The sequence below is a fragment of the Porites lutea genome, chromosome 8 (genome assembly GCF_958299795.1).
Source record: "Porites lutea chromosome 8, jaPorLute2.1, whole genome shotgun sequence".
NCBI lineage: Eukaryota > Metazoa > Cnidaria > Anthozoa > Scleractinia > Poritidae > Porites > Porites lutea.
The window spans coordinates 15,821,948-15,835,003 of NC_133208.1; the positions used below are offsets into that span (position 1 = coordinate 15,821,948).

Here is a 13,056-nt window from a genome sequence, read left to right on the forward strand (position 1 = left end):
ATTTTGACTTTTAACCTTTCTCAATGTTTGATTTTCAGCTGACGCTCGTTCGCAGAAAAAATTCAAAACTTTACAATAACAGATTATAAATGAGAAGAAGAGTATTTAACTCGAACAAATTTACATTTGCCCTGTATTTGGAACCCCGTGACTAACATATTAACTAGAAATACGTGTATCGCGAAGCTCGGGGGGGGGGGGGGGACATAAAATGCCAGGGATGGAAGGGGGAAAGAACTGGAGTAAATGTACAGACTAATTGACCATGTTGTTGCCAAGAAACTCGTAAACATTACAAAGTGTTCAGCTAGTGAGGTCATTTGCATAATGCGGTATTCAAAACCTTAATCCAAACAAGTCCCCTGGGGCCGACAGAATCTCGCCTTACACTCCAACCTCATCCCCAGGGCTTTACCCTCCTTTCTGCATTCTAAAATCCTGTGCTTCGCAACTGGCACCCTCAGTCACACACATATACCGTATTCCCTCGAACAAGCGCCCACCCACCCCCTAGGCCATAATATCAAACAAGCGATCCTGTACAATAAGGACCCCCCCTCCCCTCCCCATCATTTTCCTAAACAATAGGGATACAAGAGCAATGCAACGACCTGCACATCATTGACGAGGATGATAAAGAGGATGATGACAAATCGCCATTTATAAACAAGCATACCGATACATTAGTGTGTAAAGTGTATGGGGACTATTGTACGCTTGATTAACAACTACTGTTTTGACAAACGGTTAAAATATTGACTTTATGTTTACGTGGACAATGTGTGTACAATTCACAATTCAGCGATTAAACATGAAGCATGCAAGGCATATCTTCACACTCACCCAGAATTTCAGCCTGATTGTGTTTCCCCAGTGGAGGTGTTTAATAACAGTGAAAAGCATGTTATCTCCAAAAATCAGACAAGTGTGATAGAATCCCTCATAGGGAGGTATGTAAGACGAAAAGTGGAAAACTACATTTGTGGTGAAGACCTAGGAACAGAAACCACACCGAGGTGTGGTAGTTGTCGTTGTGGAAAGTGTCCAGTTGTTGGTCACACCTATTCGTTCAAGGAAGAGCAAGAGTTCATGTTGATTCCTGAGAATCTAGAGTATGATATAGCGCATCAGTGCTGGGTAACAAGCTCTCCTTGGCTAGTGGACCCATCCACCCTACCAAACAATTATCATGCAGCTCCCCTTAGGAAGACAGAGCAAACTCTCAGCAAAGACAAGCAGTGGGTGGAGACAGATGGAGGATATGCTGGAGGATATCCTGGATGGCAGTGTTGCTAGAAAGCTCTCTGAGGAGGCGATACAGAAATGGTTTGGTCTCTTATCCTACATCCCTCATCTGGCTGTGGTCAAGCCAAAGTCAAACTCCACACCAGTGCGTATTGTGTTTAACTCCAGCCAGGTGTACAATTTCGTGTAAAATTTCGTGCCATACATTCTGCCCATTTTGGTCTGGAATCGGGTATGATTTTCCAGGTACGGTAGAGCATGAATATATATATATTTGTCGTTTCAATTCTAAATGAAAATATACACGAATTCAAAATGGCTTTTAAGGAATATCTTTGTTGGTCTTTTAATCTAAGTAATGATACCATAATTTCTAATATGGCAGGTCTGAAAACGAGTATGCATTTTAGAGGCCAGGTCTGAAAACGGGTATAGAAAATGACATATTTTGGTCTGAAATGGGGTCAGGATTTGGAGAACCGGGCGGCACGCCCCCACCAAGAATTCCCAGGAATACCCGCCCCCTCCCCCCCCCCGCTTCTTGGGGGTTTAATTGAATTTTAACAAAACCACAAATTTGAAGTACTTCTCTTCTGTGCCATGAAGGCGTGACAACGTGAACAAAAGACAACAACTCATTTGTTATGCTAAAATACGCTTTGTCATCACAGTTTCTTCTTTCCACAGGCTAATTTTTCTATACATTATTTAGTCTATCACTGAGATATAGGATAATGCCTGAGCTCCAAGACCTTCTCAAGTTTTAAGAAGGCAGAGGAGCGAGCGTGAGGTTCTACGTCATTGACCTGCCCTTCCTTTTATTGAAAATAACAACCTGTTCAAAACAATGGAAAGGTACCTTAAAGAGATAGAGCGATTTTCGTATGACCTTGAAATGAAAACGCGCAAATAAAACAGAAACAACAGACGAACGAAAATAGAGCGATTTGATTGGTTTATAGAACGGATATAAACGCGCGTGGCGTTTGGCTGGTTAAGCGAACGCTCGGGTGAAAAAACTTCATGCCCGAGAACTTTCTAGAAATCAATCGATACTTCGTTTTGACGTCACACTGCAACACGATTGGCCAATCGAACAATGCCTTCTGCATATTAGGGGTTTTTTTTGGCGGGAAAACGAAGAGGCCATGTTTTGACCTTTTCATCCATTGGCTGATGAAACAAATATTAATAATAATAATAATAATAATTTAATATTTATACCTGGTTTTTTGAAAACCGGGCTACTAAAAAATGTCAGTCTCTCGCACTGATTGTTAATTTGATGGCCCTTGTTACTTGAAAAGTAAAATCTCACCTCAAAAAGAAATTATTGAATACATGAGCTTCCATTTGATAGAATCATCTGTCTTGAAAGTAACAAAAGTGAAGTTTTCCTCATTAATCTGGAAAATAAGGCATTTTAAGAAGCAATTTTTAGTGTCGGTGTCACCGATTGCAAAGCCAATTCCCCAGTTCACCCCATTTTTAATTGAAGCTGGTCTCCCAAAAACAATCTAAGCCAACACTGCTCAACAAAACCAAGTCCTAAAACCAGCAGTTCAACTGCTTGCTGACTAGGAACATTATCAACAGAGTGGGTCATTGCTTGCATGCAAACAGCCCAAACAAACTGCATAAGAGTGCAAAAACACATCAAACTTTACAACAACCCCACTCCCCTGGAATTTAACCAGGCTACCCCAAATGTATACCAGACGATAGCCCCGTGTCTGTGCAACAACATGGCACCCAGCCAGACACAACCCCCCCTTAATTTGAGGGAGACATTGAGCTTTGAAAGACAGGGGTAAGCCCAGGTACAAAAACCCAGCGAATCTGCACTCTAGCACAAAGCATAGTCTTTACAACAACCCCACCCCCCTGGAATTTAACCAGGCTACCCCAAATGCATACCAGATGATAGCCCTGTGTCTGTGCAACAACATGACACTTAGTTTGACGGAAGCCCCCCTCAAAAGATATTATCTGGGCCAACGGGGGCAACAGCCCGTCCCTACGGGACGGACTGTTGCCCCCCTCGTGCAAATTTTCTGGAATTTGCGCTGATTTCTGTCACTTCCAGGAAGTTATTTGAAGCCCATGGTTAAGAGGTGAGGGTGGTTAGTCCTGAAGAGCGAGATTGTTATTTTTACACTAAAAGTATCAGGGCTTTAAGCAAATTAAGTTTTGAAAGATGGCCTGCAATGTGCTGGACTTGACTTAAGATTTCAGGCAACCCGGTTTTCAAAACTGCAGGTAGATTTATATTGCGCAAAATACATGTAAATATGATCAAATGCGCATTACATGAAAGTAAATTGTCAACATTAATAAGTTATCCAAAAAGACTAAAAATATTATATAAAAAAAACAATGGATCTATCAAAATATAATATATACATAATCCTTAAAAAAAAATCCTAATAAAAAGCTAATCTAAAAAAACGGATCTTAAGTAAACCTTTAAACCTATTAAAATTGGACTCATTTCGTATTTGTGATGGTAACCCATTCCACAGTTTAGGTGCCGCAGCTAAAAAAAGCACGGTCACCCAATGTCTTTTTAGTTAAAGTTCTTGGCGTTTGAAGCATGATTCCCATTGCACACGATCTTAAATTGTATCTCTCTTCCTCCCTTTTGCTAATGAGTTCTTGTAGATATACCAGTGCTTGTCCATGGATCGCTTTAAAAGTAATTATAATAATCTTAAAATGAATCCTAAATTCTACTGGAAGCCAATAAAGCGTACACAGAATTGGTGAGATGCGATAAAACCTTGGAATCTTAAAAATAAGTCTTGCTGCGGAATTTGTCTGGAGCCGTTGTAACTTTGCTATTTGTTTAGCTGGTAACCCATACAGAATACTATTACAGTAGTCAATGCGCCCAATCATTAGGGCATGAACAAGTGTCTGGGTTGCTTGGTTACTGAAATACTTTCTTATTGTCTTACATTTGTAATGTACTAATAGGCTGCTTTACACGTGTTATTGATAGTAACTTGAAGACTAAATAATTGATATTAACTTGAAGACTAAATAACGAACACTTAAAGAAACAATTTTTCAAGGTCATACGAAAATTGCTCTATAAATGAGTACTATAGGTATTTAGGTATTATATTTATCCACATTACACGGATGAGTACAAGACTCGTTTAAACGTGAACGTGCAAAAATTACAATAATCCAGTATATATTAAAACGAAAGAAAAAAATCAATAATGAAGTAAATAAGAAACTAAAATAAGAAAAATAAAATCAAAATAAGAATAGACGAAGATCAATAACACTAAGAAAAATCTAGCGATGTAAAAATCTAAACTAGATGTTTGTTTGGCTATTGTGACTGTGAGATGACTTGAACCGAGGGTGATTGGTACTTGACAATTACTGAACTTTGTCGCCGAACAACGGAGGCATCGAAAATGAGCAATAAAACCGAATCAATAGATCAAAAATCTCAAAAACGAATTTGTGTCTCGATTTGCATTCCGATAGTTGTTTTCGCTTTTTGCGTCGTTGTTTGGAGGCCCATTCTGGTTCCTTACTCGTACAAATTTGTGAACATAGTTTCTTTCCAAATCATCAATGATAAACAGAAGAGTTTGGACAACGAATTGCTGCTTGCTCGCAAAGAATGGAAGTTCTATCAACTGGAAAGACGTTTTCGCCAACGGTGGTGTAAAGAGACTAACGTCAGGTCTCGAAAAAATGTAGCCTGGCTCACCGTTATGGTTAATAATGACTTTGTCGTTCCCGCTTTGGTTCTCGGTAATTCCATTCGAACATTTTCTTGTCACACGAATATGATTGCGCTAATTTCAAAAGATGTCAGTGAGAATACGAGAAAGGCGCTTCAGAGCGTCGGCTGGAAGACTCGTTTGGTCGAAGAAATGCATTGTGACTGGATGGATGCTAAGGTTGGTGGAGATCGAAATAGCGGACTTTTCGGAAGACCTCTAGGACACAGAATTAAGGGAACACACACAAGATTTCACGCGTGGAACTACACAGACTTTTCCAAAATGATTTATGTTGATGCTGATTACATGCTGATATCTAACATCGACGAACTCTTTGAGATTCCAGAACACTTTGCCGCCGCCCCTTGCTCCAGACCTGGTGTTTTGGATCCTTGTTTCAACGCAGGGCTTCTTGTGTTCAAGAGAGATTTGAAAACCTACCAAGAAATCATGAAACAATGGCGGGAGACAACAGAAAAAGACACCTGCCCAACGGATCAGGAATTGCTCAATGAGTTTTATGCAGACAGTGGCTGGAAAGAACTTCCGTATGCGTACAACATCAGGCGGATAATCTTTCGGCCCATGATGTCATTCCACTATGCCTGCTGTCGACCTCCAAAGCCATGGACGTCAGAATGTCGTCCAAGTAGAAAGGAGGCGAGTAAGTTTGACGGTCCCATCATAACTGTCGATGATATGACGTTACTTTTCTGGAAAAATTTCTATGAACTTATTCAGCAGTACAACTTAGAAAACTGGTGGAACAACAACGTCCTTCACACGCCAAAACGTCATCAACTTTCAGGAGGCTTGCTTAGTGAATAATTACATTTAGCCATTGTGAATATGCTTAAATACTTTGTCAGATTTGTTTTACTTCACACTGTCAAGACGCCTTCAGAATTTCTTGATTATATTGTGCAAGAGCTTCTTTTTTTTTACCTGCTATCCAGGCTATCTAAGATATATGTTTACAGTCCGGTCTACATCCTATAGTCTACACGGCAATTATGTTTTGTCTCTACCGTCTCTAAAAATTACTACTTATGGTCTTCAATCCTTTTCGTGCATGGTTTCAAAACTATGGAACTCTCCTCCGGATTTTTTTCGAATTTCTAACTTTTCGGATTTCAAGCGCAAGATACTACAGTATATGACTCCTTTTAGTAGTTTAAAATTTTAGAATGTTGTTAATTTCGCAATTTTGGTAGTATTTAGAACTATACTTGAACTCGAAGATACTAGTTCATCTTTAGCTACTCTAAATTCGAGATTAAATAAAGTATATGTAAGTATGTAAGTGTTAATAATCACAGGAGTTCAGGCTTCAGGAGTAATCATTGATCGTTTATTGCGACAGTGCTGTTTCGTATGGTCCGAAATTGTAGGACCACACTCATCAGGCAACTTCAACGATCAATGATTACTCCTGAAGCCTGAACTCCTGTGATTATTAATAGTCTATGCTCTTCAATTAAATGAATTGAGCGCTCTACGAAATACGTTCTACCCAGAATACAAGTATGTAAGTATGTATGTAGGTTTCCCTAGTCTACACTAAATCTCTAACCATTTGAAGATGATAGCCTGGAAAATGATTCCCTATTCTATACCAAACTCTCTGATTCATATACCCTATTCCAGAGTTAACTGGGAAAACTATACCCTTCACAGCGGTACATACCTACAAAGCTCATATATGGCAGTAACCCCCCCCCCCCCCCCCACTTCAGTGGTAGTGCATCGTCTTATTACCACAGCTCTGTTTCGTGCGGCCAAAAGATGACCACACTCATCAGATAATATCATCGACTGACCGTTAGATTACAACAACGCAAAAAAAAAGCAGAAATACAGTTGCTATGAGATATATAAAAACAGCGTTATTTCACCATATAAATCATGTGATTGCTATTTATAATTTTGGAGATTGTATTACTTTATCATAAAGTACTTGAGGAGGTATCTAATTCTGTGGGGGCATGAACTTGCTGACTCGTTTCGCTTGTTCAGATTGCAGAGATCTTTTTAACAGATGATTATGAATTTTTCAAAAAGACATGAATTACATTTCTTAGTAATGTTGTTGTAAGATTTGCACTGTTTAATGATTTTCCACTTTAGGTTCAAAGGCTTTTTGTTGTCTTTGAGTGTCCATATGTGCTTTGATAATTCAGTTTCGTGCCTCTTGTTTTGATGTCGGAAGGAAGATGCGTGGTTTCTGTAACGTTCTTTGAACTTTACCTCTATAAGTTGAGCGCTCTCTGAAATACACTCAAATCAAGTTCAAGAAAATGTAAATACATACATCGTTGAAGTTGCCTGATGAGTGTGGTCCTATAATTTCGGACCATACGAAACAGCACTGTCGCAATAAACGAAGCCTGAACTCCTGTGAAGTTGTGTATGTATGGGTGTGTGTATGTGTATGTATGTGTGTACATTTTAATATTTTCACCTCGTATGTGTAGTACAAGTATGCAATTTAGTTGTGAACGTAACAGCGTAAACAGTGTTTAAACTCCACTTAACTGAGACTTTTATTATGGGTAATATTCCTTAGTGCAGCTACTGCTTGAGATGTGATGGAATGCTTCACAGCTTTTTGGAGACCTAGCTGAAATTCTAGCTTTCAAGTTCCCATCCGAAAACGTTTTATTACTATTATTATTATTATTATTAGGAGAGATCTTTCACATAACTGCAACACCATATGCTAATATGTCACAATAGTAGAAAGATCCACAAAATATGTAAATGATCTTTTCGACGCACGGGTAAGCTTTTTGTTTTCTTTCCCTGGTAATCCCTGTGCGGCCTCGAGGCATTTGTAGGGCAGCGCAGCGCGATTTTTTTTACCGGCGAGTCAAAGATTGTAGAAGAAGTTAAAACAAAACCTGGCCGGAGCTTCAAAAGATACTTTAAGCAGACCGAAAATGCACTTCTTTTTTGCGAACGCTTTAAGACGCTAACATGTTCCCAATTTTCCTCTGACATTCTTTTCGAACCTCGACGGCATCTCACATACGTAGACATTATTTTTAAGACTGAAGGATCGAAAAAATTCAATTTTTGGAAAGATTTTTATTTCGCGTTATCTACAAAATTACTTGTTACAGAGACAAGCAACTCACGTGTGTCTGATATATCAATATCGGTCATCATACATCATCAAACACTGACCGGCTTGAAATTTTACTCTGAAGAACGAAAGCATCAGGGCATACTATCGTTATATCCCAAGACAATCATCGATAAAAAGGATTACACGAATTGTTCCCAAAGCCTCCAAAAAGTTAAACAACTGACTGCCACGACAAGTAGAAGCAAGACGGCGATGTCACAGACTATTGTGGATAACAGGATGCGATACGCGAAGAAGTTACCAGAAAAGCGAAACCCGCGAAATTTAGCCAGGCAGCATGTCTGAAAGAAGATACATGTAGTTCAGGCACCAATGCCAATGCTGATCTCCCAGGGGAAGCCACCCCGCACCGGCTGAGCGAAAACAGCAACAACCTAAGAAAAAGTGCTCCAGGTAGCGACAGCGGACATCGCAGGAGGGCTACATAGCGCACAAAGAGATGTGTGGCAAGGCTGTGAAAATGATGAGCGAAATAGAACGCATCTTAGATAAATTCGATAGCGACAGTAGCGACGAGGACTAAACATGCGAAATATTGAACTGCCAATTTCCTTTTGTTCGTTTTTTTCAGTTGATAGTATTTGTAAGCGAAAACTCTGAAAATAAAAGGCTTTTTGTCACACAATACGTCTTTTATTTGATGGTTCTATTCGTGCCTGCCGCAAATAAAGGAAACGTGGATCTTGTTTACTGTGGGTAATGTCGACCGAGATATCGGTCGACATAGCGGTCGATATAGCGGTCGACAGTCGGTCGATAGTCGGTCGACAGTCGGTCGATAGTCGGTCGATAGTCGGTCGATAGTCGGTCGATGGTCGGTCGATAGTCGGTCGATGGTCGGTCGATAGTTGGTCGATAGTCGGTCGATAGTCGGTCGATAGTCGGTCGATAGTGAGATAGACTATCGACCGAGTATCGGTCGATATTTCGACGACGCACCTCGACTTGCTATCGGTCATATGTCGGTGATATATCGGTCAACTGTCGGTGGTATATCAGTCAACTGTCGGTGGTATATCGGTGAACTGTCGGTGGTATATCGGTCAACTGTCGGTGGTATATCGGTTAACTGTCGTTCGAATATCAGTCGTGTGTTAATTTATCAGGTGAGTCCAATGGCTTTTTTTTTAAGCAAAGACGTCATTAATTACTGTTCATGACATGCTTTAAGAGCGAGGAATACACATCTTTTATTATCGGGCTTTGACCTGCTTCATCACGCCAAGTTCTCGCTTGTGCAGAGACCACAAATTAAACTTATATATTTCTGTATTGAAGACGGGAACAGTCCTTTGTTTAATGATCAGTTATTGATAAAACGCGCTGATAATGTGCCGAGGAAGGTGACAAAAATATCCAGCAGACTGAACACATTCATTTATTGTGGGATACGCTACGTTCTCATTACATTATCCTGTCCTTTTGCTCTGTCCTTTCGCTTTATATTTATATTTTGTTCAAAATAGAGACGACCATGCGTATACAGAAATTAATATTGAATGGTAAGTCACTTTTGGTCATCCACGAAAAGGAAAACAGTATGCGCCGCGTTAACATTAATATTATCTTAACTTGTTAAGGAAAAACAAGTTTAAAAAAATGAACTGTAAATACATTTTTTCATCAATGTAGTTCTGAGTCGGTTGAAAAATTCTCGGCATAGGAAAAATCAGCCAGATATAGGCCTTACACGGTGGGAATAAATCACATAACAAGAAGCTGAAGGCCTATCATTCTCACTTAGCGGACTTCTTCATGATTCAATTCCAGCCGGCTACGCGTAGCGAGACTCCCACCCCTGAAAAAAAAACGAGGGGAGGAAACGTCTGCGAAAAGGTGGTGGGCATCGATACAGATAGGCGAAATCCCCTTCACATGAATTAAAAGAAAAGGCTAGATAAATGACTAGCTAATAGCTATTAATCCGGAATTTTGGCTAAGTACATTGAAGTTTGAAATTAAAAAAGCAGAAACACAATATAAAAAAACAGTTAGGTCCAAGCTAGAAAATGCTTTCTAATTCCTTGTTTTCCAAGCTAAAAAATGTAGGAAATGCTAAGTGTCGACCGACCATCGACGGAGTGTCGACCAATTACTGACCGATACATCGGTCAAGTATCGACCAACTATCGACCAACTATCGGCGAAGTGTCGGCGAAATGTCGGTGTAATGTCGGCGAAGTGTCGGCGAAAAGTCGTCGAAGTGTCGGTGAACGAAAAGCTATATCGGCCGAGACACACCTGGAACGACTATCGACCGTGTCTCGACCGAGTGTCGACCCACTATCGACCGACTATCGACCGACTATCGACGGCTATATCGACCGACTGTCGACCGAGCGTCGACCAAGTATCGACCGAGTGTCGACCGAGTATCGACCGACTGTCGACCGAGTGTCGACCGACTATCGACCGAGTGTCGACCGCTATATCGACCGCTATATCGACCGATATCTCGGTCGACATTACCCACAGTAAACAAGTTCCGGAAACGTTACCCATGGAAAAACACTCCGCGTCAGTTTTACATATTTTGTGGACTTTTGCACTATAGTGCCTCTAGTTGGAGTTATGTGGAAGATCTCTAGTTGGTTTGTTTCATACGCCCCGGGAGAAAACAAACCAATTAGAGCACGCGAATGACAAGCGACACGAACGACTTTGTAAACGCTAATAGCCATGCAAGAGAGAAATCTCTGCTTGCAAGGTAGCAACAAAACAAAGCAAAAACAAAAACAAGAGCGATAATCCTGATAATCAATTAAGTTGTGCAAAAATATTACCTCAAACATCGTAGCTTGTCATTCCCTGCAGTTATAAAAATGGTATATTCGATTGCTTCTGATACTGGTACAGGTAAAACCGCAGGTGCAAAACTATAACCCGCCTCGTCAGAGAATTCGTGAGAAATATGAGAGGGATAACCGAAAGTTTAGTGGATGACGCACCTAGGCACAAAAATCTCATTGGCTGCTTGAATAATCATTGCTAGTTCCTTTTACCTGATTGGTCTAAATAAAAAAGGAACAAGTAGCCAAAACCCAAACTTCACGACGTCTTAACACTTTTAATTACACAATAGGTCATGTACAGGAACTTTATTTGAGTAACTCTTTTGCCAAATTTCAATATAAAAACGTGTGGTTTCGACGGAATAGACCAAGCGAAACGAAAATAGAAGCTCTAATCGCAAGGACAGGAACTGTTCAGATAAGCTTTTAAATTGACTACTGTCGCTGTAGCATCGGGTGAGTGTCACTACCAGCTCTTATCTAAATTACTGCATGAAGGACAAGAACTCGCCGTTTTGACATGCGACAATTTCGTCGCCGACTATTATGGGTTGCTGTAGTATTAGTTTTGGTATTTTGCCTGAAGAATTTCAGGCGCCTTTTCCCACCAAGCATCAAATGGATTGATTTAAGAAATCAAAAAGATAGTCTCTCCATCTTATCTCCGGTTGAGGAACCTCATCTATACCTCGAGCAACCCATGTTTTTGCTTGTTATCGTTTCTTCTTCACCTAACAAACGGGTAAACGCGGGAAGGAGAGATGTGATACGGAAGACTTGGGGCAATGTTGAGGAAACTCGTGTGCCAAACGATGTTATATGGAAAGTAGTGTTCGTAATGGGCAAACCACAGAACGCTGAAATGAACCAGGTCATAATGGCAGAGCACAGAAGCCGAAGAGACTTACTTATCGGTGACTACAAAGACGAATATCGAAATATTGTCATCAAACTTCTGATGGCATTCCAGTGGGCATCCAAAATTAAGTGTTCCTATGTTCTCAAAACGGACGATGATGTTTATATCGAAATTCCGAAGCTAATTGAGTGGTTGATTAAACGAAGTGATGAACATTCTCTCTATGGTGGTATTCTCTATCAGGGAGAAGTTGTCAGAGACAAGACTCATCGACATTATGTTAAAAAAGATGATCTCTCACTGGAGCATTACCCGATGTTTTGCAAAGGCTCAATGTTTGTCCTGTCATGGAATTTGATTCCCAAGATGGTGGGATTTTCAAGACATATTAAAAGAATTGGACCCGATGATGCTTACATAGGGCTTTTAGCCTTCCAGCTAGACATAAACCCAGTCGAAATACAAGGATTTCAACAATTGGATCACATGCACAAACTTATCAATGTCGTAACTACGTGTCAAATCCAGGAATTGATAGGAATTGGTGATTCTCTCACCCCAGAACAAATAAACTATATCCATAAAGTTAAAAAATCCCTTCCAAAGAACGGAAAACTTCCTAGCGTTTGCATATCGCTATTCATGGAACTTGTACTTTTGTTGTCTTTATCCTGTACATTTCTAATGATATTTTTGACATTTTGCTGCCGACGGAGGTGTCGCTTGAGAATAAAAAGGTAACACAGGTCGAATAAGCGTGAATGACAGTGCCAACAACTTTTTCCAGTGAAAACTTCACACAAAATATGCATCAAAGATCGACGTAGCGTAGCGATCGCTAATCAAGAACATGTAGACTTCAGTTTTTATGTGCAGTAAGTTGCAGTCTCTCAAAAGTGAGTATTGAGATCGATAAGATCGTTCAGACCGCTCGACATTTTTTGAACAATTGCAGCAACAGAATCCAAGCTTAACTAAAAACATCTCTGATAAGCCGTGTTGTAGAGTGCTGTTTGTCATCGGGCGAATCGACTTACGTCCGGACGAAACACCTTCGGGCAAAACGACCACAATTCGAATAAAATATGAGAATCCATTCACAGTTTCTAAGTCACCACTTTCGATGGAGCTGGCAGATTTTGCTTACCCACATTTGAATTACCCAAATCAGTACTTTAGCGCCCTGAAATCCGGGAGGGGGGGGGGCACTCAAGGAATGTTTGGGTTGAGGTGTGCCGCCGCGACCTTCAAACCATGACCTTG

The 13,056-nt window shown here is 40.4% G+C and overlaps 3 protein-coding genes across 3 annotated transcripts in view; 2 read left to right on the forward strand and 1 right to left on the reverse strand.

Moving 5' to 3' along the window:
- LOC140946002 (uncharacterized) overlaps positions 1-13,056 on the reverse strand; it is a 49,148-nt gene that overhangs the window by 10,880 nt on the left and 25,212 nt on the right. The window lies entirely within an intron of this gene.
- On the forward strand, positions 4,625-6,408 carry LOC140946445 (glycogenin-1-like). Its single transcript, XM_073395568.1, has one exon. It carries the CDS (start codon positions 4,677-4,679, stop codon positions 5,820-5,822), a length of 1,146 nt encoding a protein of 381 aa, XP_073251669.1. The 5' UTR covers positions 4,625-4,676; the 3' UTR covers positions 5,823-6,408.
- On the forward strand, positions 11,308-12,535 carry LOC140946379 (beta-1,3-galactosyltransferase 1-like). Its single transcript, XM_073395484.1, has one exon. It carries the CDS (start codon positions 11,455-11,457, stop codon positions 12,532-12,534), a length of 1,080 nt encoding a protein of 359 aa, XP_073251585.1. The 5' UTR covers positions 11,308-11,454; the 3' UTR covers position 12,535.